At 41.5% G+C, this 24,968-nt stretch overlaps 1 protein-coding gene across 1 annotated transcript in view; it reads right to left on the reverse strand.

Annotated features, from left to right (window-relative positions):
- LOC133558904 (2-oxoglutarate dehydrogenase-like, mitochondrial) overlaps nt 1–24,968 on the reverse strand; it is a 79,391-nt gene that overhangs the window by 35,336 nt on the left and 19,087 nt on the right. Inside the window, exons 5-14 of the mRNA XM_061910050.1 lie at nt 18,792–18,907; nt 16,403–16,557; nt 14,185–14,331; nt 9,853–9,943; nt 9,607–9,786; nt 9,407–9,535; nt 6,389–6,568; nt 6,128–6,280; nt 1,748–1,850; nt 1,552–1,680 (exon numbers count right to left, since the gene is read on the reverse strand). Coding sequence (XP_061766034.1) covers nt 1,552–1,680; nt 1,748–1,850; nt 6,128–6,280; nt 6,389–6,568; nt 9,407–9,535; nt 9,607–9,786; nt 9,853–9,943; nt 14,185–14,331; nt 16,403–16,557; nt 18,792–18,907 — 1,383 coding nt within the window. The remainder of the gene's footprint in view (nt 1–1,551; nt 1,681–1,747; nt 1,851–6,127; nt 6,281–6,388; nt 6,569–9,406; nt 9,536–9,606; nt 9,787–9,852; nt 9,944–14,184; nt 14,332–16,402; nt 16,558–18,791; nt 18,908–24,968) is intronic.

Below are 24,968 nucleotides of genomic sequence, written 5' to 3' on the forward strand. Positions count from 1 at the left end.
TCAATACAAAACATTAAATCAAAAATCCATAAATTAGCTGCACCGTTTTATAAGCCGCAGGGCTCAAAGCGTAAGCAAAAAGTGTCTTTAAAAAATTGATTTAATCGATTAGTTGACCCATACTTCTGCCGTGAAGAAATCTACAAGGAGAAAACCACACATTAAAAAGCGAAGGAAGGACCACGATGAAGAAGACAGTCAAGTACCAGGCCAGGGGGAGTCCAGCCAGTGTCGAATGTCCAGCATAATAGCAATAATTTTGCTAAGGGGAATTTCAAACCTGTCTACTACCTATTCCAACCACTCTGCAATGTTGGATGCTGAATGTCTTTCCTCTAGTGGCATGGTCGTAAGGCAGATTGACTTCATGTTCCATTCAACTCAAATTTAGTGGCTGGTATTGCCAAGGTAGGCTACACTTGTCCACACATCAGTAGTGACAGCAATTTTCTCTGTGTGGCTTTTATGTCAGTCTACACTGCTTAGAATGTTTGCTCGTACTTTAATCGATTTAATCGATTCGTTGACCCATTGCCTCCCTGCTTGGCACTCAGCATTAAGGGTTGGAATTGGGGGTTAAATCACCATAAATGATTCCCGGGCAAAGCTGCCCACTGCTCTCAAATGCAGAAGACAAATTTAACCACACCTGGTGTGTGTGTGACAATCATTGGTACTTTAACTTAAACTTCAATACAAAACATTAAAATCAAAAATCCATAAATTAGCTGCACCGTTTTATAAGCCGCAGGGCTCAAAGCGTAAGCAGAAAGTGTCGTTAAAAAATCGATTTAATCGATTAGTTGACCTATACTTCTGCCGTGAAGAAATCGACAAGGAGAAAACCACACATTAAAAAGCGAAGGAAGGACCAGGATGAAGAAGACAGTCAAGTAGCAGGCCAGGGGGAGTCCAAAAAAGCTCACCGAATGTCCAGCACAATAGCAATAATTTTGCTAAGGGGAATTTCAAAGCTGTCTACTACCTATTCCAACCACTCTGCAATGTTGGATGCTGAATGTCTTTCCTCTAGTGGCATGGTCGTAAGGCAGATTGACTTCATGTTCAACTCAAATGTAGTGGCATGTATTGCCAAGGTAGGCTACACTTGTCCACACATAAATAGTGACAGCAATTTTCTCTGTGTGGCTTTTATGTCAGTCTGCACTGCTTGGAATGTTTGCTCGTACTTTAATCGATTTAATCGATTAGTTGACCCATTATTTCCCTGCTTGGCACTCAGCATCAAGGGTTGGAATTGGGGGTTAAATCACCATATATGGGTTAGGGTTAGGGTTGCTGCCCACTGCTCTCAAATGCAGAAGACAAATTTAACCACACCTGGTGTGTGTTTGATAATCATTGGTACTTTAACTTAAACTTCAATACAAAACATTAAATCAAAAATCCATAAATTAGCTGCACCGTTTTATAAGCCGCAGGGCTCAAAGCGTAAGCAAAAAGTGTCTTTAAAAAAAAAACTGTAATAATGCTTTGAAGTGCATGAGAAAGTAGGACGTAAAACCAGCGTCTTTTGTTTAAAAAGCTCACCGGGATGTATCGTAAAATCTTCCAGAGGCACCGAGCTGGCAGTCCGGCCAATGTGCCGCAAGACCTCCTCGTCCAAGCCCGTGGGAAGGCAGCTCATGGTCTTAGGTTCTCCTTCTGCCGTGAAGAAATCTACAAGGAGAAAAGCACACATTAAAAAGCGGAAGGAAGGACCACGATGAAGAAGACAGTCAAGTACCAGGCCAGGGGGAGTCCAGCCAGTGTCGAATGTTGGAGATCTTCTCGTCCTTGGAACGGGTGTAGGCCTCCTCGCATATTCTGTCATATTTGGCCACTTCCTCCTGCGACCAGATTGACAATGTTATTTTATTTTACTGCAGCTTAGGTCGCCGCAAAGAAATTGGTGAATGAGAGCGGGGGGAGAAGGCAGAAGAGAAAAATGATCCAACTTGCCGGACGTAGCTCAGCCGGGCTGTATTATGAATGGACCATTAGCTCGGGTCCACGTTGACCATCAAACATTCTTGCATAGAGCCTACGCTACTGCACGCGCTATATTATATGTACGCCATGCAATTGGAAGAGGAAGCACATTGATTCCATTGAAAGACACGCTTCTAAACTGTGGTGTAAAATGTGAGACTGCGACATTATAGCGATTGAACTGCAACAGGAAATTGACTCTCAAATAGATGGATGGATACAGCGGGGCCAAAAAGTATTTAGTCAGCCAGCGATTGTGCAAGTTCTCCCACTTCAAATGATGACAGAGGTCTGTCATTTTCATCATAGGTACACTTCAACTGTGAGAGACAGAATGTGGAAAAAAAATCCAGGAATTCACATTGTAGGAATTTTAAAGAATTTATTTGTAAATTATGTTGGAAAATAAGTATTTGGTCAAGCATTCAAAGCTCTCACTGATGGAAGGAGGTTTTGGCTCCAAATCTCACGATACATGGCCCCATTCATTCTTTCCTTAACACGGATCAATCGTCCTGTCCCCTTAGCAGAAAAACAGCCGCGAAGCATGATGTTTCCACCCCCATGCTTCACAGTAGGTGTGGTGTTCTTGGGATGCAACTCAGTATTCTTCTTCCTCCAAACACGACCAGTTGAGTTTATACCAAAAACTTATATTTTGGTTTCATCTGACCACATGACATTCTCCCAATCCTCTGCTGTATCATCCATGTATCCATTTTGGTATCAACTCAACTGGTGGTGTTTGGAGGAAGAAGAATACTGAGTTGCATCCCAAGAACACCATACCTACTGTGAAGCATGGGGGTGGAAACATCATGCTTTGGGGCTGTTTTCCTGCTAAGGGGACAGGACGAGTGATCCTATGCAAAGCGAAAGCCATTTGTCAACAACACCCAGAAGATGGGCATGAGCTCATCTACAAAATTAAAAGATACACTTTGCATAAAAAATAATAATAACAATCATAATAAATGTTGCACAGCTTGTTTCAAATGATTGGTGTTTGTGGCTTTGATTAACAAGTTAAAAAACTTATTGGGTGTTGCCATTTCGTGGTCAATTATACGGAATATGTACTATACTGTGCAATCTACTGATAAAAGTTTCAATCAATCAAAGTCAATCACTGTTTCCTCACGCGGATGTGAATGCTAAAAAAATATTAAAAGTGGTATGCAATAGTTGCTTTTCCAAACACAGCTTTTGTACATGACGTCATCCTTTCTGAGCGCCCTATTGTATGGCCCTACTGGAAAAATATATCATTTACTTTTACGAACAAATGTATCACAACACACCCCTCACAAATTCTAATCAGGAAACTAATCAATATACAAACCTAGTTTCCATATGAGTTGGGAAATTGTGTTAGATGTAAATATAAACAGAATACAATGATTTGCAAATCCTTTTCAAGCCATATTCAGTTGAATATGCTACAAAGACAACATATTTGATGTTCAAACTCATAAACTTTGTTTTTTTTTTGCAAACAAACATTAACTTAGAATTTCATGGCTGCAACATGTGCCAAAGTAGTTGGGAAAGGGCATGTTCACCACTGTGTTACATCACCTTTTCTTTTAACAACACTCAATAAACGTTTGGGAACTGAGGAAACTAATTGTTGAAGCTTTGAAAGTGGAATTCTTTCCCATTCTTGTTTTATGTAGAGCTTCAGTCCTTCAACAGTCCGGGGTCTCCGCTGTCCTATTTTACGCTTCATAATGCACCACACATTTTCCATGGGAGACAGGTCTGGACTGCAGGCGGGCCGGGAAAGTACCCGCACTCTTTTTTTACGAAGCCACGCTGTTGTAACATGTGGCTTGGCATTGTCTTGCTGAAATAAGCAGGGGCGTCCATGATAACGTTGCATGGATGACAACATATGTTGCTCCAAAACCTGTATGGACCATTCAGCATTAATGGTGCCTTCACAGATGTGTAAGTTACCCATGCCTTGGGCACTAATACACCCCCATACCATCACACATGCTGGCTTTTCAACTTTGCGCCTATAACAATCCGGATGGTTATTTTCCTCTTTGTTCTGTCCACAGTTTCCAAATATAATTTGAAATGTGGACTCGTCAGACCACAGAACACTTTTCCACTTTGCATCAGTCCATCATAGATGAGCTCGGGCCCAGAGAAGCCGGGGGCGTTCCTTGGTGTTGTTGATGAATGGCTTTGGCTTTGCATGGTAGAGTTTCAACTTGCACTTACAGATGTAGCGACCAACTGTAGTCACTGACAGTGGTTTTATGAAGTGTTCCTGAGCCCATGTGGTGATATCCTTTACACATTGATGTCGGTTTTTGATGCAGCACTGCCTGAGGCATCAAAAGTCCGTAATATCATCACTTACGTGCAGTGATTTCTCCAGATTCTCTGAACCTTTTGATGATTTTACGGACCGTAGATGGTAAAATCCCTAAATTCCTTGCAATAGCTGGTTGAGAAATGTTGTTCTAAAACTGTAATAATAATAATAATAATGGATTAGATTTATATCGCGCTTTTCTATTGTTAGATACTCAAAGCGCTCACAGAGAAGTGGGAACCCATCATTCATTCACACCTGGTGGTGGTAAGCTACATCTGTAGCCTCAGCTGCCCTGGGGTAGACTGACGGAAGCGTGGCTGCCAGTTTGCGCCCTCCGACCACCACCAATCATTCATTCATCATTCATTCACCGGTGTGATCGGCACCGGGGGCAAAGGGTGAAGTGTCCTGCCCAAGGACACAACGGCAGCGACTTTGATGTCCATAGGTGGGAAGTGAACCTGCAACCCTCAGGTTTCTGGCACGGCCGCTCTACCCACTATGCCATGCCGCCCCTGTTTGACAATTTGCTTACAAAGTGGTGACCCTCGCCCCATCCTTGTTTGTGAATGACTTAGCATTTCATGGAAGCTGCTTTTATAGCCAATCATGGCACCCACCTGTTCCCAATTAGCCTGCACACCTGTGGGGTGTTCCAAATGAAGTGAAGTGAATTATATTTATATAGCGGTTTTCTCAAGTGACTCAAAGCGCTTTACATAGTGACACCCAATATTTAAGTTCCATTTAAACCAGTGTGGGTGGCACTGGGAGCAGGTGGGTAAAGTGCCTTGCCCAAGGACACAACGGCAGTGACTAGGATGGCACAAGCGGGAATCGAACCTGCAACCCTCAAGTTGCTGGCACGGCCACTCTACCAACCGAGCTATGTGTTTGATGAGCATTCCTCAACTTTATCAGTTTTTATTGCCACCTTTCCCAACTTCTTTGTCACGTGTTGCTGGCCTCAGATTCTAAAGTTAATGATTATTTGCAAAAACAATTTTTTCATCAATTTGAACATCAAATATGTTGTCTTTTTAGCACATTCAACTGAATATGGGTTGAAAAGGATTTGCAAATCATCGTATTCTGTTTATATTTACATCTAACACAATTTCCCAACTCATATGCGTCACAGTTATTTGGTGACGAACCCCAAGATGCAGAGATGGAGGCAGGCATTGAATGGGAAAACATAGTTTAATACTACAACTAGAACAAACAAAGGGTACAACAAAAAGCATGCACATGGGCGGATATAACAAACTAAGGGCTATGAACAAACTAATCGGAAGCAGGGAACAAAAAACAGTAAGCTACAAAACATCTACCAAATATAGCTTACCGCTACGCTGCATTCACACGACCAGTAGGACTGACAAGTAGAAAATGACATTGACACGACAATACAATGATCCAGCCCTGACTGGAGGAACAAAGCAGGTAAAATAGGAGCGGGCTGATTGACACCAGGTGTGACCAGATGCCAATCAGCCGCAGCTGAGTGAAAACAGGACAAAGGGAGACAAACAGGAAACCGAACCAAAATAAGAGCACTAGACAGGAACTAAGGACAGGAAATACTAAACACAGAGGAAACAAACAAATGCAGAGGAAAAAATTAAAACGTAGTCAAACTGTCAGAGGAAAGCCTGACAATATGGAAACGGGCTTTGTAGAGTGTGGCCTATAGAACCCATGTTTCCACTTCTATCTTAATTCTTCATTTTACCATGTCATTTTTGGATGATTATACAGTTGTGTCTTATTTTCTTGTAGATAGGAATGGGAAATAAAGACCTGAAACTCCTGCAGCGTGACCACTCCCTCAGCAATGAGCTTGTCAGAGTACTTCTTCATCACGGGCTCCTGCCGGCAGATCTGTTTGTACATCAGCGGCTGAGTGAACATGGGCTCATCCATTTCATTGTGGCCGAAGCGCCTGTAAGAAACCTGGAAAACAAAACATTTAGGCCGTCTTGCATTTAAAGAAGTCTGCTCCTTTTTCAGACTCCTGTGATGATGAAGTAAACAACACTTGTATCATTTTGGGGTCCTGACAAGGTCAACGACGACGTCCTTGTTGAAGGTGTTCCTCCACTCTGCAGCCACGCCGCACACGTACATGACGGCCTCGGGGTTATCGGCATTGACGTGGAAGATGGGGGCGTTGACCACTCGAGCCACGTCGGTCGGGTAAGGAGACGAGCGAGCCACCCGAGGGTCTGTGGTGAAGCCAATCTGGAAATAGTCAAATGAAAACAAATCAAAAAATAAAACAAATCTTCCATCCAAAAACATGTATCTCCAATTTATTTATTTGTATGTAAACTAGGGCTGGGCAACGATAAAAATTTTTAATCGAAGTTAATCGCACTATTTCTCTGATTAATCGCGATTAACGCAAAGCCCAATAATGAATTCAAAAGTAGTGTGTAGTGCACCTTTATTGGAATATTCTCCCACATGAACAAAAGCGCCAAAACATTTGTTGTGCAAACACAATTTAAATCAGTCCTTGTTAAACAGTAGCAGTTAAATAGCATATTTTATGAAAATCAACTCCAAAAATGTAAATACAAACATTTAAGCTTATTGCCACTGCCAGGGTATTTAAGTTATCCGGTTTGTTATGGAAAATAAATATAATCTACATACAAATCTCTGAGCCACAATCATAACATCTGAACAGGCAATTTCTGAGGTAACAGCAGAAACATTTTTTTTTTTACCAGGGACCTGCTATCCCCGTTTAAATAAGAAAATCTCATTTCAGTAGGCTTTTAAACTGTTGTCTATTAATTTCATGTTCTTTTTAATTATTTTAAAATGTTTTAAATTTTATTTCATGTGTATTCTTGTTTGTCATGCTTATCTTTATTTAATTGTACACTTATTTCTATTTAAATATTTATTTTATTTCATGTTTATATTTATTTAATTCATCTAATTGTATATTTATTTGAATACTTTTTGGACATCATGCTGTAAATTTTGATTTAGAATTTAATAAAATGTCTTATATTCTCTATTTCTTTTTTTTTTTTTTTTCCAAAATAATACAAGAAGTTTATTATGGATTTAAAATTCACATTTTCAATTTAATTTTAGAATTAAAAAAAAAGAAAATAATAATACAAAATAATGAATAATAAAAATACACTATTTCTAATGGAAACGGGGAAGCAAAGTTGTAAACACATGTTGGTGTCATTAAAAAAGTGGCACAAAATGGTATTCAATCAATTAAATGTACTTCAATTAGTGAATTTTGTGAATTATATTTATATAGCGCTTTTCTCTAGTGACTCAAAGCGCTTTACATAGTGAAACCCAATATCTAAGTTACATTTAAAGCAGTGTGGGTGGCACTGGGAGCAGGTGGGTCAAGTGTCTTGCCCAAAGACCAGAGGTGGGTAGAGTAGCCAGAAATTGTACTCAAGTAAGAGTACAGTTACTTTAGAGATGTATTACTCAAGTAAAAGTAAGGAGCAGTCACCCAAATATTTACTTGAGTAAAAGTAAAAAGTATGTTGTGAAAAAACTACTCAAGTACTGAGTAACCTGATTACGGCAACAAATAATGCACAAAAACATAAAAATAGCAATGAGCAAATTCAGAGCCAGGAATATCTCTTAAGCAACTAAAACAATATTATATGTTAAATAATAATATATAATCAAATTAAAAAAAATTAAGGCAAATTGAGCCACAATAACTTAACAGCACCATAGGCTCAGTAGGCATTGATTGATTGATTGATTGATTGAAACTTTTATTAGTAGATTGCACAGTACAGTACATATTCTGTACAATTGACCACTAAATGGTAACACCCCAATAAGTTTTTCAACTTTAATCAATTACTTAATAAATGACCAAGTCGAGGTGATCTACCTCATATATACATATACACACACACCTATGTTGTTGTATTACCTGATTCGGATGACTTGTATTGACTTGTATTGATTAGAATCAGACAGTATAGTGCTGATAACGTTCAGGTTTTCAAATGGAGGAGAAAAAAAGTTCCTCCTTCCTGTCCAGTACATCATGAAAGTCGTTGGTTTTTGGCATCTTATTTGTCCAGCTTCCATAATCGTTTTTATACACTTGACAAGAAATACATTGGCGGCAAACTCCGTAGCTTGCTAGCTTGTTTGCGCTGGCTTTCGGAGACTCTTATTTTGTTAGCGCAGGCGCGATGGAGCGGCGCTTTTATTGTGAAGACAGGAACTGTGCGATCAGTCTTTAGGCTTTTGACGGGAAGTACGGTTGAAATAAAATGTGTCTTTTTTCCTTTACACTTTTGATTGATTGATTGAAACTTTTATTATTAGATTGCACAGTACAGTACATATTCCGCACAATTAACCACTAAATGGTAACACCCTAATAAGTTTTTCAACATGTCGGGTTCTACGTGTGACGGTCACGTGACCAACTGGCTCTGTTTGATTGGTCCAACGTCACCAGTGACTGCATGTGATTGGTGAAACGCAGGCATGCGTAGTTCCTACTTTGAATGCATGTGACAAAATCAAAACAAACAAAGCGTGCATTAACAGATCGATAAAAAATAAAAAAAGTAGCGAGTAGCGACCTGATTGCAGATAAATGGAACGGAGTAAAAGTAGCGTTTCTTCTCTATAAAAATACTTGATTGATTGATTGATACTTTTATTAGTAGATTGCACAGTACAGTACATATTCCGTACAATTGACCACTAAATGGTAACACCCCAATAAGTTTTTCAACTTGTTTAAGTCGGTAAAAGTAAAAGTATGTTGCATAAAAACTACTCTTAGAAGTACAATTTATCCCAAAAGTTACTCAAGTAGATGTAACGGAGTAAATGTAGCGCGTTACTACCCACCTCTGCCAAGGACACAACGGCAGTGACTAGGATGGCGGAAGCGGGAATCGAACCTGCAACCCTCAAGTTGCTGGCACAGCCACTCTACCAAACAAGCTGTAACTCCCCCATTAAAAAAATGCGGTATGTGCCTTTCTTTGGACAGGGATTGATTAATTAATTAATTTCTCGGTTCCCACAGGAGTGTGATCCTGTTACCTGGTTGTTGACGACCACATGGACCGTACCATGTGTGGTGTAAGAGGGGAGCTCACTCAGGTGGAAAGTTTCGTAGACCACACCTTGCCCGGCGAAGGCAGCGTCGCCGTGCATCAGGATGGACATCACCTAAAAAAAGGTCAACGACTCCTTGACACAAAGTCCAAAACATACTTTGTCGTTTTGCCAGCATGACGGACCTTTTTCCCCAGCGTGTCTCCTCTGTAGAACTGCTCAGCTTTGGCCTTGCCTTGCACCACGGGATCCACCGCCTCCAAGTGGGAGGGGTTGGCCATGAGGGACAGCGTGATGTTCTTGTCCGTCTCACGGTTTATCCTCTCGTGGTACATTCCCAGGTGGTATTTCACGTCCCCGGAGCCCTTTTAGGCGACACGACACATTTAAGTATCTTCCAAATGCGTCACGGCGTCCGCAGGCTCTCTCACTTCATCCGCCGCCTCCAACTTGGGGTCAAACTGACAGAAGATCTGGTCCAGGTCCTTACGGATCACGTTGGCCAAGACGTTAAGTCGACCCCTGGAAGCAAAGATTGGAATATCGATATGCGGTCCGATGACAGGTAAGGTTGCAAAAAGGGTGGAAAGTTCCCGGTAAATTTTCAAAGGGAAGTAAAGCTTTGTAAATATTGACCATTTTTTGATTATTCAAAGTTGGCCCGGCTTTGAAGCCCAGCTGACAGGTGAGTAGATTGCCCAGCTGGGACCGGTTATCTACAAACCCCGTTTCCACATGAGATGGGAAATTGTGTTAGATGTAAATATAAACAGAATACAATGATTTGCAAATCATTTTCAACCCATATTCAGTTGAATATGCTACAAAGACAACATATTTGGGCTTCACGGTGGCAGAGGGGTTAGTGCGTCTGCCTCACAATAGTAGTCCTGGGTTCAAATCCAGGCTCGGGATCTTTCTGTGTGGAGTTTGCATGTTCTCCCCGTGAATGCGTGGGTTCCCTCCGGGTACTCCGGCTTCCTCCCACCTCCAAAGACATGCACCTGGGGATAGGCCCCTCCCACCTCCAAAGACATGCACCTGGGGATAGGCCCCTCCCACTTCCAAAGACATGTACCTGGGGATAGGTTGATTGGCAACACTAAATTGGTGTGAATGAGAATGTGAATGTTGTCTGTCTATCTGTGTTGGCCCTGCGATGAGGTGGCGACTTGTCCAGGGTGCACCCCGCCTTCCGCCCGATTGTAGCTGAGATAGGTGCCAGCGCCCCTCGCGACCCCTAAAGGGAATAAGCGGTAGAAATGGATGGATGGACAACATATTTGATGTTCAAACGGATAAACATTTTTTTTTTTGCAAATAATCATTAACTTTAGAATTTGATGCCAGCAACACGTGACAAAGAAGTTGGGAAAGGTGGCAATAAATACTGATAAAGTTGAGGAATGCTTATCAAATACTTATTTGGAACATCCCACAGGTGTGCAGGCTAATTGGGAACAGGTGGGTGCCATGATTGGCTATAAAAACAGCTTCCCAAGAAAGGATGGGGCGAGGTACACCCCTTTGTCCACAACTGCGTGAGCAAATAGTCAAACAGTTTAAGAACAACCTTTCTCAAAGTGCAAGAAATTTAGGGATTTCAACATCTACAGTCCATAATATCATCGAAAGGTTCAGAGAATCTGGAGAAATCACTCCACGTAAGCGGCATGGCCGGAAACCAACATTGAATGACAGTGACCTTCGATCCTCAGACGGCACTGTATCAAAAACCGACATCAATCTCTAAAGGATATCACCACGTGGGCTCAGGAACACTTCAGAAAACCACTGTCACTAAATACAGTTTGTCGCTACATCTGTAAGTGCAAGTTAAAGCTTTACTATGCAAAGCGAAAGCCATTTTTCAACAACATCCAGAAACGCCCTGGGCCCGAGATCATCTAAGATGGACTGATGCAAAGTGGAAAAGTTTTCTGTGGTCTGACGAGTCCACATTTCAACATTGTGTCATCTGGACCAAAGGGGAAGCGAACCATCCAGACTGTTATCGACGCAAATTTCAAAAGTCAGCATGTGTGATGGTATGGGGGTGTATTAGTGCCCAAGACATGGGTAACTTACACATGTGTGATGGTATGGGGGTGTATTAGTGCCCAAGGCATGGGTAACTTACACATGTGTGATGGTATGGGGGTGCATTAGTGCCCAAGGCATGGGTAACTTACACATGTGTGATGGTATGGGGGTGCATTAGTGCCCAAGGCATGGGTAACTTACACATCTGTGAAGGCACCATTAATGCTGAAAGCTACATACAGGTTTTGGAACAACATATGCTGCCATCTAAGCGCCGTCTTTTTCATGGACGCCCCTGCTTATTTCAGCAAGACAATGCCGAGCCACATTCAGCACGTGTTACAACAGCGTGGCTTCATAAAAAAAGAGTGCGGGTACTTCCCTGGCCCGCCTGCAGTCCAGACCTGTCTCCCATGGAAAATGTGTGGTGCAGTGGGAGAGTGACCGTGCGCAACCCGAGGGGCCTTGGTTCAAATCCCACCTAGCACCAACCTCGTCACGTCCGTTGTGTCCTGAGCAAGACACGTCACCCTTGCTCCTGATGGGTGCTGGTTAGCGCCTTGCATGGCAGCCCCCTCCACCAGTGTGTGAATGTGTGTGTGAATGGGTAAATGTGGAAGTAGTGTCAAAGCGCTTTGAGTACCTTGAAGGTAGAAAAGCGCTATACAAGTACAACACATTTATTTGTTTAACCCATTTAATATGAAGCGTGAAATACAATAGCGGAGACCCCGGACTGTTGAAGGACTGAAGCTCTACATAAAACAAGAACGGGAAAGAATTCCACTTTCAAAGCTTCAACAATTAGTTTCCTCAGTTCCCAAACGTTTATTGAGTGTTTTTAAATGAAAAGGTGATGTAACACAGTGGTGAACATGCCCTTTCCCAACTACTTTGGCATGTGTTGCAGCCATGAAATTCTAAGTTAATTATTATTTGCAAAAAAATAAATAAAGTTTATGAGTTTGAACATCAAATATGTTGTCTTTGTAGCATATTCAACTGAATATGGCTTGAAAAGGATTTGCAAATCATTGTATTCTGTTTATATTTACATCTAACACAATTTCCCAACTCATATGGAAACGAGGTTTGTAATCACCTGTCTCCTTTATTCTGTCGGTCTCAGGGGAACCCACTATGCAAGAGACCTTCACAAATAGAATTTAACATTGAGAAAATTAGCATCACGACTAACGGAGAAATATTTTCGGTTCATTATGAGACAGTGGTGGTACACAAACCAAGCTAGCTAGAGATATTGGCCCCAAAATCCTATTACAAGTACAGGAACAGCTAGTTAGCTTGAGTGGAAGTCTGCTGGAGTAGTCTACATGTCATACAGTAAGAAGCAATTACACCTCTATTACACTTAAATACTATACATCACATATATTTACCCCAGTAATGTCATCAAAACTCACCTGACTGGATGAAGTCATTGGGCTCAAATACTAGTGTGGCCTCAATAGTCCTGCTGTAGTGTGAAGCATGCTGGGAATTATCTGTGCATGTGATGGATAAATGCACTGCACATGTGATAGAGGAATGCACAGTTCAGGGTCGACATTCTACTGAATTTGCATTAATCAGTGTCAGAGCTTGGTCCGCATTGCCGGCAGTAAGTCGGACACATTTCCAGTGAGGGTTGGACTCCGCCAAGGCTGTCCCTTGTCACCCATTCTGTTCATAACTTTTATGGACAGAATTTCTAGGCGCAGTCAAGGCGTTGAGGGGTTCCGGTTTGGTGACCGCAGGATTAGGTCTCTGCTTTTTGCAGATGATGTGGTCCTGATGGCTTCATCTGACCGGGATCTTCAGCTCTCACTGGATCAGTTCGCAGCCGAGTGTGAAGCGACCGGAATGAGAATCAGCACCTCCAAGTCCGAGTCTCTCCCGGAAAAGGGTGGAATGCCATCTCCGGGTTGGGGAGGAGACCCTGCCCCAAGTGGAGGAGTTCAAGTACCTAGGAGTCTTGTTCACGAGTGGATGGTGAGACCGACAGGCGGATCGGTGCGGCGTCTTCAGTAATGCGGACGTTGTACTGATCCGTTGTGGTGAAGAAGGAGCTGAGCCGGAAGGCAAAGCTCTCAATTTACCGGTCGATCTACGTTCCCATCCTCACCTATGGTCATGAGCTTTGGGTCATGACCGAAAGGATAAGATCACGGGTACAAGCGGCCCAAATGAGTTTCCAGGTCTCTCCCTTAGAGATAGGGTGAGAAGCTCTGCCATCCGGGAGGAACTCAAAGTAAAGCCGCTGCTCCTCCACATGGAGAGGAGCCAGATGAGGTGGTTCGGGCATCTGGTCAGGATGCCACCCGAACGCCTCCCTAGGGAGGTGTTTAGGGCACGTCCAACCGGTAGGAGACCACAGGGAAGACCCAGGACACGTTGGGAAGACTATGTCTCCCGGCTGGCCTGGGAACGCCTCGGGATCCCCCGGGAAGAGCTAGACGAAGTGGCTGGGGAGAGGGAAGTCTGGGCTTCCCTGCTTAGGCTGCTGCCCCCGCGACCCGACCTCGGATAAGCGGAAGAAGATGGATGGATGGATGGATTGCATTAAATTAGGTTGTTTTAGCTAATAATCACGCTGGAAGGTCTAGCATGTTGCATATTTCTTCCCATTAATTTCCCATTAATTCCCATGGAAAGGTTCCAACTTTGAATATTCCCGGAATTTGTCAACCCTAATGACAAGACCGGTGACGTATATTTACCGATGCGGCATCCCCATGATCACGCTGTCGACGCCGGCGGCACTGGAGATGTCAATGATGGTTTTCAGAGCGGGGATGAGGACCTCGCAGCCTTCCAGACCAAAACGTTTCTCCGACGACCATTTCCTGGCCAGGAAGTCTTCAAATCTACGGAAAGGCTTGCTCGTTAACAGTCATGACAGCAATTTAGGACAGGTGCACCTTAAGATAAGTTAAGTTAATGATTGTCACACACACACTTGGTGTGGCGAAATTATTCTCTGCATTTGACACATCGCCCTTGATCACCCCCTCAGAGGTGAGGGGAGCAGTGAGCAGCAACGGTGGCCGAGCCCGGGAATCATTTTTGCTGATTTAACCCCCAATTCCACCCATTGAAGCTGACCTCTGCTGTGTTTTTCTGACAAATACCGTCTTTCCGGACCATAGGGCGCACCGGAACACAAGGCGCACTGCTGATGAATGGTCTATTTTCAAGCTTTTTTCACATACAAAGTGAGTCATATTTCATTTTTTTTTCTCTGTCATCTTTGTTGTAGCGGTGTAGCGTGCAAGGACGGGAGTGGAAGAAGTGTCAAAAGATGGCGCTAACTGTTTTAAATGACATTCAGACTTTACTACCATGAATTTATTAACGCGGACCCGGACTTAAACAAGTTGAAAAACTTATTGGGGTGTTACCATTTAGTGGTCAATAGTACGGAATATGTACTGTACTGTGCAATCTACTAATAAAAGTTTCAATCAATCGATCAATCAAACTCCAATCAAAAACGGTGCAGCATCTCCTCAACCCGAAACAACAACGAGGCCGGAATTTAGTCCCGTGAAAAACCCTCCAACCGGAACTCTCTCATAACTAAAGCTCCTTGGGTGAATAACGTAAAGTCACTATACCGGTATGTTTTAGCGCTTTCATGGCCAGTTTAATGACAGATATAAGTGAGAACTTGACATGACTTTATATTAGAAATGGCAACAGCAGAGGATGAATGTCTCATAACAAGAAGATACGAGGAAAAAGAATAAGCCTACAAAGGCGGACGCGCGCAATTTTTCAGAATTCATGCAGATCTCAAATACAGATCAGCAGGTTCCAGAAGGCAAGAAACGTTGCTTTTGCACAATATTGCAAAAGCAAACGCCAGATAATATGTCTTACTTTATACACACACCATAATAATACTTGTGAATTAGTGAAGTGAATTATATTTATATAGCGCTTTTTCTCTAGTGACTCAAAGCGCTTTTCATAGTGAAACCCAATATCTAATTTTTACATTTAAACCAGTGTAGGTGGCACTGGGTAAAGTGTCTTGCCCAAGGACACAACGGCAGTGACTAGGATGGCGGAAGCGGGAATCGAACCTGCAACCCTCAAGTTGCTGACACGGCCGCTCTACCAAGCGAGCTATACCACCCCGCTATACTTGTGTGTTTCCATCCATCCATCCATCCATCCATCCATTTTCTACCGCTTGCCCCCTTTTGGGGGTTGTTGGATCTCAGCAGAATTCGGACAAAAGACGTGGTACACCCTGGACAAGTCGCCTCCTCATCGCAATACTTGTATGTTGAATGCGCAGACAATCCGGTACAGCTCGGTTGGTAGAGTGGCCGTGCCAGCAACTTGAGGGTTGCAGGTTCGATTCCCGCTTCCGCCATCCTAGTCACTGACGTTGTGTCCTTGGGCAAGACACTTTACCCACCTGCTCCCAGTGCCACCCACACTGGTTTAAATGTAACTTAGATATTGGGTTTCACTATGTAAAGCGCTTTGAATCACCAGAGAAAAAGCGCTATATAAATATAATTGACTTCACACTTCACTCCATCAAGCGGCGCGACTTCATAGCTTACCAAAGTCGTATTAAAATATTTTGATAGATGTTTCAGCGCCTTGTGTAATGTTCTATATTTTCAATGGAACATATAAAATGTTGGTGTTGTTTACTTCAGTCATATTACAGTCTACACTTATCTCCTATGTGTGACTGCCATCTACTGGTCACACTTTACCATTACACCAAGTACCAAATAAAATTGCTTTGAGGTCGGTAAGCAAAACCAGAATTATTCCATACATTAGGCACAGCGGGTTATAAGGCGCACTGTCCAGTTTTGAGGAAAACATTTTTTTTTACATGCGCCTGATAGTCCGTATAATACGGTGCACCAAATGGCAGTGCTATCGTCGCAAAAATGGAGCTGAGCTGACCGTGTTGATCTGATGAGGCGTGCCAGCAACGTCCGCTTCTCAGCGTTGGCAAACCGCATAGCTCCCGGCGTCTCGAACTTCTGACGAATCCACTGACACTGGGTCACGTTGTTGATGAACATGAATTCCACTCCCACATGACCGCAGTAGGACGCCTGGGGAATTCAAAAATGGATGCTCATAAACACTCCAAATCAATGGATACAACACGATTGTACTTTGTCCCTTTGTGGTGAGTCGACATGTCCTTTGTAACAGTTTTAGTACGGTTTAGCAGTGAGCTAATTCAGCTCATGCTAATTTAGCATCGCTATGAAGGCCGTCATTGTGACAGTTTTATGGCCGCATTTCTAAAACACTTGTCCCTTTAAGTCATATTATACCTAAAGTTATAGGGCATGATCTACCAAGTCCCAAACTATAGAATTGTGTTTACTACAAGTGGGCATGCTAAATAAGGACGCAGAACAGTTATAGTTTTGATGAATCACCCTGCGCGTGCTAAATGATCACATTGGCATATTCTTAGTAGATGTGTGTCTGCTATCAAGTTCGAAGGCATTTTAATACACTTAAGCACAGTGCTTCTCAAACTCTGGTTCCATCTAGTGGTATTAAATATCATCAAATATTCAAACACAGCGTTACTATTCAAAATGTTGGCCAAAAATACTAAAAATACTTGTTAAATACAACCTTTGCTTTATTTTTAGTAAATGTTTAGGCCTATAATGTAACTGTATTTTCAAGTTGGTCATTATTACTGAAGACATTTGTTTTTATGAACTTTCACTATGTCAAAGTGCTTTGAATCACTAGAGAAAAGTGCTATGTAAATATAATTCACAAATTCACACAACATTTTGCCCATTTATTGTATTTTTTTGTTGAAGCAGCAGATCAGTTTTGAATTGGTTTCGCTGCGTCAGGAGATATTGAACACTTTTGGACAGGTCTATTCAACTGGCAGCCTGAGGGCCAAATGCGGCCTAGAAATGACGCATATTGGCCCCCAAATTCAGTTCAAACCTTGGGAGACAACATTTTTTGCATGGAATTCCTAAAAAGACACGAGTTCTCCTGTTGTGTGGAGGAACTTGGACCAGAGTGAACACATTGGCAGACCCTTGCATTGACATACTAACCTTGTTAGCAAACATAAAACACCGGGGTCCAAATTTGTGATTCATATAACTGAAGCGTTCCTCAAGGCACCCCTTTAAGTCCTCACCTTTTTGCCAGTTACACTTCTTTTCCATAATGTGGTTTATACAACTAAGATGTTGCTGTAGATCAGGGGTGGGCTAACATTTTGGCTCAGGGGCCACATGGGCTTTTGACATTTGACAGAGGGACCGGGCAAGCATGTGATGCATTTCCAAGCACATCATATCTGTTGGAACTAGGATTCAAAGCATATCATGTCTGTTAGAACTAGGAGTCAAAGCATATCATGTCTGTTGGAACTAGGAGTCAAAGCATATCATATCTGTTAGAACTAAGAGTCAAAGCAAATCATTCATATATGTTGGAACTCAGAGTCAAAGCATATCATATCTGCTGGAACTAAGAGTCAAAGCATTCATATATGTTGGAACTCAGAGTCAAAGCATATCATATCTGTTGGAACTAAGATTCAAAGCATATCCTATCTGCTGGAACTAAGATTCAAAGCATATCATATCTGTTGGAACTAAGACTCAAAGCATATCACATCTGTTGGAACTAAGAGTCAAAGCATAGCATATCTGTTGGAACTAAGAGTCAAAGCATATCACATCTGTTGGAATTTAGAGTCAAAGTATATCATATCTGTTGGAACTAAGAGTCCAAGCATATCACATCTGTTGGAACTAAGAGACAAAGCATATCACGTCTGTTGGAACTAAGAGTCAAAGCATATCACATCTGTTGGAACTAAAAGTCAAAGCATATCACATCTGTTGGAACTAAGAGTCAAAACATAATATATTTGTTGGAACTAAGAGTCAAAGCATAGCATTTCTGTTGGGACTAAGAGTCAAAGCATGTCATATATATTGGAACTAAAAGTCAAAGCATATCACATCTGTTGGAACTAAGAGTCAAAGCATATCACATTTGTTGGAACAAAGAGTCAAAGCATAACACATCTGTTGGAACTAAGAGTCAAAACATAATATATTTGTTGGAACTAAGAGTCAAAGCATAGCATATCTGTTGGGACTAAGAGTCAAAGCATGTCATATATATTGGAACTAAAAGTCAAAGTATATCATATCTATTGGAAGTAAGAGTCAAAACATAGCATATCTGTTGGAACTAAATGATGAATTTCATCAAAGAAATATGATCATAAATGTTAAATTTTCATTGCTAGTACATAACAAATGTGTAAGAACAAGAGTACCTCAAGTCTCCGTATGACTTCTCTAAGCGTGAGAGTGGTCTCTCCTCCTCCGATGAATGTGGTGTGAGGCAGCCGGAAGCTTCTATCCAGGTCAGACTCATTGAGACCATAAAAGCCTATTATGACATTTTACAGGAGAAAAACAGGCTTAAAAAAACAATGTATCAATTAAAGTTGTCTAAAGTAATATATATATATATATATATATAAACTATGTTAGTCCTAATAAATCTAATGTGAATTGTACTTACCTATATATTTGTAGGAGTGCTAATGATGATTTACTGTATTTACATATTATTTTGTTTTATGGTGAGTAAGTTATGTCCCAGAGGATTCATTTAACATTTATTATTTATTAGACTATTTTTTTATTTTTAGTAAAATCTAAATGTAATTCAGTTTAATTATATTTTATTTCAATTAAATTCAAGACAATCAAATCAATTTCCCTTCAATGTATTTCCAATAATTTATTATTTACTTTTGAATTCATATATATATACACACACACACATATATATATATATATATATATATATATATATATGTATATATGTATATATATATATATATATATATATATATATATATATATATATATATATATGTATATATATATATATATATATATATATATATATATATATATATATATATATATATATATATATAGATGTATAGATTTCCACACTAGAGTTTTTGGGTGGGGGAGGGAGATAATAGAACTAGGTGATCCTTAACGATAGTTGTGGTGGTGATATTGATGTTGATGATGATAATGAGCATGATATTGATGTTGATAATGAGCATGATATTGATGTTGATAATGAGCATGATGATGATGACAATACCAATGTTGATGATAGTGATGTTAATAATTATGTTGATGATAATGATGATACTGATGTTGATGATGGTGATGATACTGATGTTGATGATGGTGATGATCCTGATGTTGATGGTGATGTTAATGATGATGATGATGATGTTGGTGATATTGATGAGTATGATGATAAATTTGATCATGTTGGTGATGATGATAATGATATTGTTGTTGATGATGGTTTTGTTAATGTTTGTGATGATGATGAAATTGATAAAGATGTTGAATATTATTTTGATGATAATGATTTTGATGATGGTGATGTTGATGATGATGTTGATGATGATATTGATAATGATGATGATTATGATGTGATGCTGACAATGATAATAATGTTGATTGTGTTGATGATATTGGTAATGATGTTGATTATGATGATAATGATGTTGATGTTGTTGGTGATGATGATGATGTTGATGATATTGATAATGATGTTGATAATGATGATGATGCTGATAATGATAATAATGTTGATTGTGTTGATTATATTGATAATGATGTTGATTATAATGATGATGATGATGGTGATGTTAATAATGATGTTAATGTTGATGTTGGTGACGATGATGATGTTCATGATATTGACAATGATGTTGATAATGCTGATGTTGATAATGAGTTAATGATGGTGATGTAAATAATGATGTTGATGATGATGTTGGTGATGATGATGATATTGATAATGATGTTGACAATGAGTTAATGATGGTGATGTTAATAATGATGTTGGTGACGATGATGATGATGATGATGATGATGATTACGTTTATGATGATGTTGGTAATGTTGACAATGATGATGTTGATAATGTCGATTGTGTTGATGATATTGACATTGATGTTGATGATGATGGTGATGTTAATGATGTTGATAATGTTGGTGACGATGATGATGATGTTGATAATGATGTTGTTGATGATGATCTTGGTGATGGTGTTGTTGATGTTAATAATGATGTTGATGTTGGTAATGTTGATAATGATGATGTTAAGGATGATTATAATAATGTTGAGGATTGTGTTGATGATATTGATAATGATGTTGATTATGATGATAATGATGTTGATGATGGTGATGTTAATAATGATGTTGATGATGGTGATGTTAATAATGATGTTGCTGTTGCTGTTGATGACAATGATGTTGATGATAATGATAATGTTGTTGATGATGTTGATAATGTTGATGATTGTGTTGATGATGATATTGATAATGATGTTGATGATGATGATCATGGTGATGTTAATAACGATGTTGATGTTTGCTACGATGATGATGATGATAATGATGCTGACGATGATGATATTGATAATGATGTTGATGATGGTGTTGTTGATGTTGATACTGACGTTGATGATGATATTGATAATGATGGTGAAGATGATGATGTGGTTGATGGTGGTGTTGTTGATGTAGATATTGATGATTATGATAATAATGTTGATAATGTTGGTGATGATGATAATGATGGTGATGGTGATGTTCATGTGAATGATGATGATGTTGATAATGATGTTCACAATGGTGATGATGTTGATGATGATGTTGATGAAGATGATAATATAATGAACAGTGCCACTGATGCCATGCACTTAGAGGGTGGCCATTTAACTTCATGCACTTTATGGGGCAGCACAAAATAATGATGGGGATGATGACGATTTGTGTAGCTTTTTTAATGTTTTTTTTTTTTTTACGTATTTATTATTGTTTGTAAGAATGCGAGACAAATTTACCTGCGGGTACAAATAAAGAAATCTAATCTACACCTAATCTAATCCAAAACTTTTCTCAAAATGAAAGAATATAATTAAATGTGGACAGCACGTACATCCTACAATATATATGTGGCCCCACAGCAGCACGTACATCCTACAATATATATGTGGCCCCCCAGCAGCACCTACATCCTACAATATATATGTGGCCCCCCAGCAGCACCTACATCCTACAATATATATGTGGCCCCCCAGCAGCACCTACATCCTACAATATATATGTGGCCCCACAGCAGCACGTACATCCTACAATATATATGTGGCCCCACAGCAGCACGTACATCCTACAATATATATGTGGCCCCACAGCAGCACCTACATCCTACAATATATATGTGGCCCCCCAGCAGCACCTACATCCTACAATATATATGTGGCCCCCCAGCAGCACGTACATCCTACAATATATATGTGGCCCCACAGCAGCACGTACATCCTACAATATATATGTGGCCCCACAGCAGCACGTACATCCTACAATATATATGTGGCCCCACAGCAGCACCTACATCCTACAATATATATGTGGCCCCACAGCAGCACGTACATCCTACAATATATATGTGGCCCCACAGCAGCACGTACATCCTACAATATATATGTGGCCCCACAGCAGCACGTACATCCTACAATATATATGTGGCCCCCCAGCAGCACCTACATCCTACAATATATATGTGGCCCCACAGCAGCACCTACATCCTACAATATATATGTGGCCCCACAGCAGCACGTACATCCTACAATATATATGTGGCCCCACAGCAGCACGTACATCCTACAATATATATGTGGCCCCACAGCAGCACCTACATCCTACAATATATATGTGGCCCCACAGCAGCACGTACATCCTACAATATATATGTGGCCCCACAGCAGCACGTACATCCTACAATATATATGTGGCCCCACAGCAGCACCTACATCCTACAATATATATGTGGCCCCACAGCAGCACGTACATCCTACAATATATATGTGGCCCCACAGCAGCACCTACATCCTACAATATATATGTGGCCCCACAGCAGCACGTACATCCTACAATATATATGTGGCCCCACAGCAGCACGTACATCCTACAATATATATGTGGCCCCACAGCAGCACGTACATCCTACAATATATATGTGGCCCCACAGCAGCACGTACATCCTACAATATATATGTGGCCCCACAGCAGCACGTACATCCTACAATATATATGTGGCCCCCCAGCAGCACGTACATCCTACAATATATATGTGGCCCCCCAGCAGCACGTACATCCTACAATATATATGTGGCCCCACAGCAGCACGTACATCCTACAATATATATGTGGCCCCCCAGCAGCACGTACATCCTACAATATATATGTGGCCCCACAGCAGCACGTACATCCTACAATATATATGTGGCCCCACAGCAGCACCTACATCCTACAATATATATGTGGCCCCCCAGCAGCACCTACATCCTACAATATATATGTGGCCCCCCAGCAGCACGTACATCCTACAATATATATGTGGCCCCACAGCAGCACCTACATCCTACAATATATATGTGGCCCCACAGCAGCACCTACATCCTACAATATATATGTGGCCCCCCAGCAGCACCTACATCCTACAATATATATGTGGCCCCCCAGCAGCACGTACATCCTACAATATATATGTGGCCCCACAGCAGCACCTACATCCTACAATATATATGTGGCCCCCCAGCAGCACCTACATCCTACAATATATATGTGGCCCCCCAGCAGCACGTACATCCTACAATATATATGTGGCCCCACAGCAGCACGTACATCCTACAATATATATGTGGCCCCCCAGCAGCACCTACATCCTACAATATATATGTGGCCCCACAGCAGCACCTACATCCTACAATATATATGTGGCCCCACAGCAGCACCTACATCCTACAATATATATGTGGCCCCACAGCAGCACGTACATCCTACAATATATATGTGGCCCCACAGCAGCACCTACATCCTACAATATATATGTGGCCCCACAGCAGCACCTACATCCTACAATATATATGTGGCCCCACAGCAGCACCTACATCCTACAATATATATGTGGCCCCACAGCAGCACCTACATCCTACAATATATATGTGGCCCCCCAGCAGCACGTACATCCTACAATATATATGTGGCCCCACAGCAGCACGTACATCCTACAATATATATGTGGCCCCACAGCAGCACCTACATCCTACAATATATATGTGGCCCCACAGCAGCACGTACATCCTACAATATATATGTGGCCCCCCAGCAGCACCTACATCCTAAAATATATATGTGGCCCCCCAGCAGCACGTACATCCTACAATATATATGTGGCCCCACAGCAGCACCTACATCCTACAATATATATGTGGCCCCCCAGCAGCACCTACATCCTACAATATATATGTGGCCCCCCAGCAGCACGTACATCCTACAATATATATGTGGCCCCCCAGCAGCACCTACATCCTACAATATATATGTGGCCCCACAGCAGCACGTACATCCTACAATATATATGTGGCCCCACAGCAGCACCTACATCCTACAATATATATGTGGCCCCACAGCAGCACCTACATCCTACAATATATATGTGGCCCCACAGCAGCACCTACATCCTACAATATATATGTGGCCCCACAGCAGCACCTACATCCTACAATATATATGTGGCCCCCCAGCAGCACGTACATCCTACAATATATATGTGGCCCCCCAGCAGCACCTACATCCTACAATATATATGTGGCCCCCCAGCAGCACGTACATCCTACAATATATATGTGGCCCCACAGCAGCACCTACATCCTACAATATATATGTGGCCCCCCAGCAGCACCTACATCCTACAATATATATGTGGCCCCCCAGCAGCACGTACATCCTACAATATATATGTGGCCCCACAGCAGCACGTACATCCTACAATATATATGTGGCCCCCCAGCAGCACCTACATCCTACAATATATATGTGGCCCCACAGCAGCACCTACATCCTACAATATATATGTGGCCCCACAGCAGCACCTACATCCTACAATATATATGTGGCCCCACAGCAGCACGTACATCCTACAATATATATGTGGCCCCACAGCAGCACCTACATCCTACAATATATATGTGGCCCCACAGCAGCACCTACATCCTACAATATATATGTGGCCCCACAGCAGCACCTACATCCTACAATATATATGTGGCCCCACAGCAGCACCTACATCCTACAATATATATGTGGCCCCCCAGCAGCACGTACATCCTACAATATATATGTGGCCCCACAGCAGCACGTACATCCTACAATATATATGTGGCCCCACAGCAGCACCTACATCCTACAATATATATGTGGCCCCACAGCAGCACGTACATCCTACAATATATATGTGGCCCCCCAGCAGCACCTACATCCTAAAATATATATGTGGCCCCCCAGCAGCACGTACATCCTACAATATATATGTGGCCCCCCAGCAGCACCTACAT

Source organism: Nerophis ophidion, linkage group LG09 (assembly GCF_033978795.1).
Source record: "Nerophis ophidion isolate RoL-2023_Sa linkage group LG09, RoL_Noph_v1.0, whole genome shotgun sequence".
Classification (NCBI taxonomy): Eukaryota; Metazoa; Chordata; class Actinopteri; order Syngnathiformes; family Syngnathidae; genus Nerophis; species Nerophis ophidion.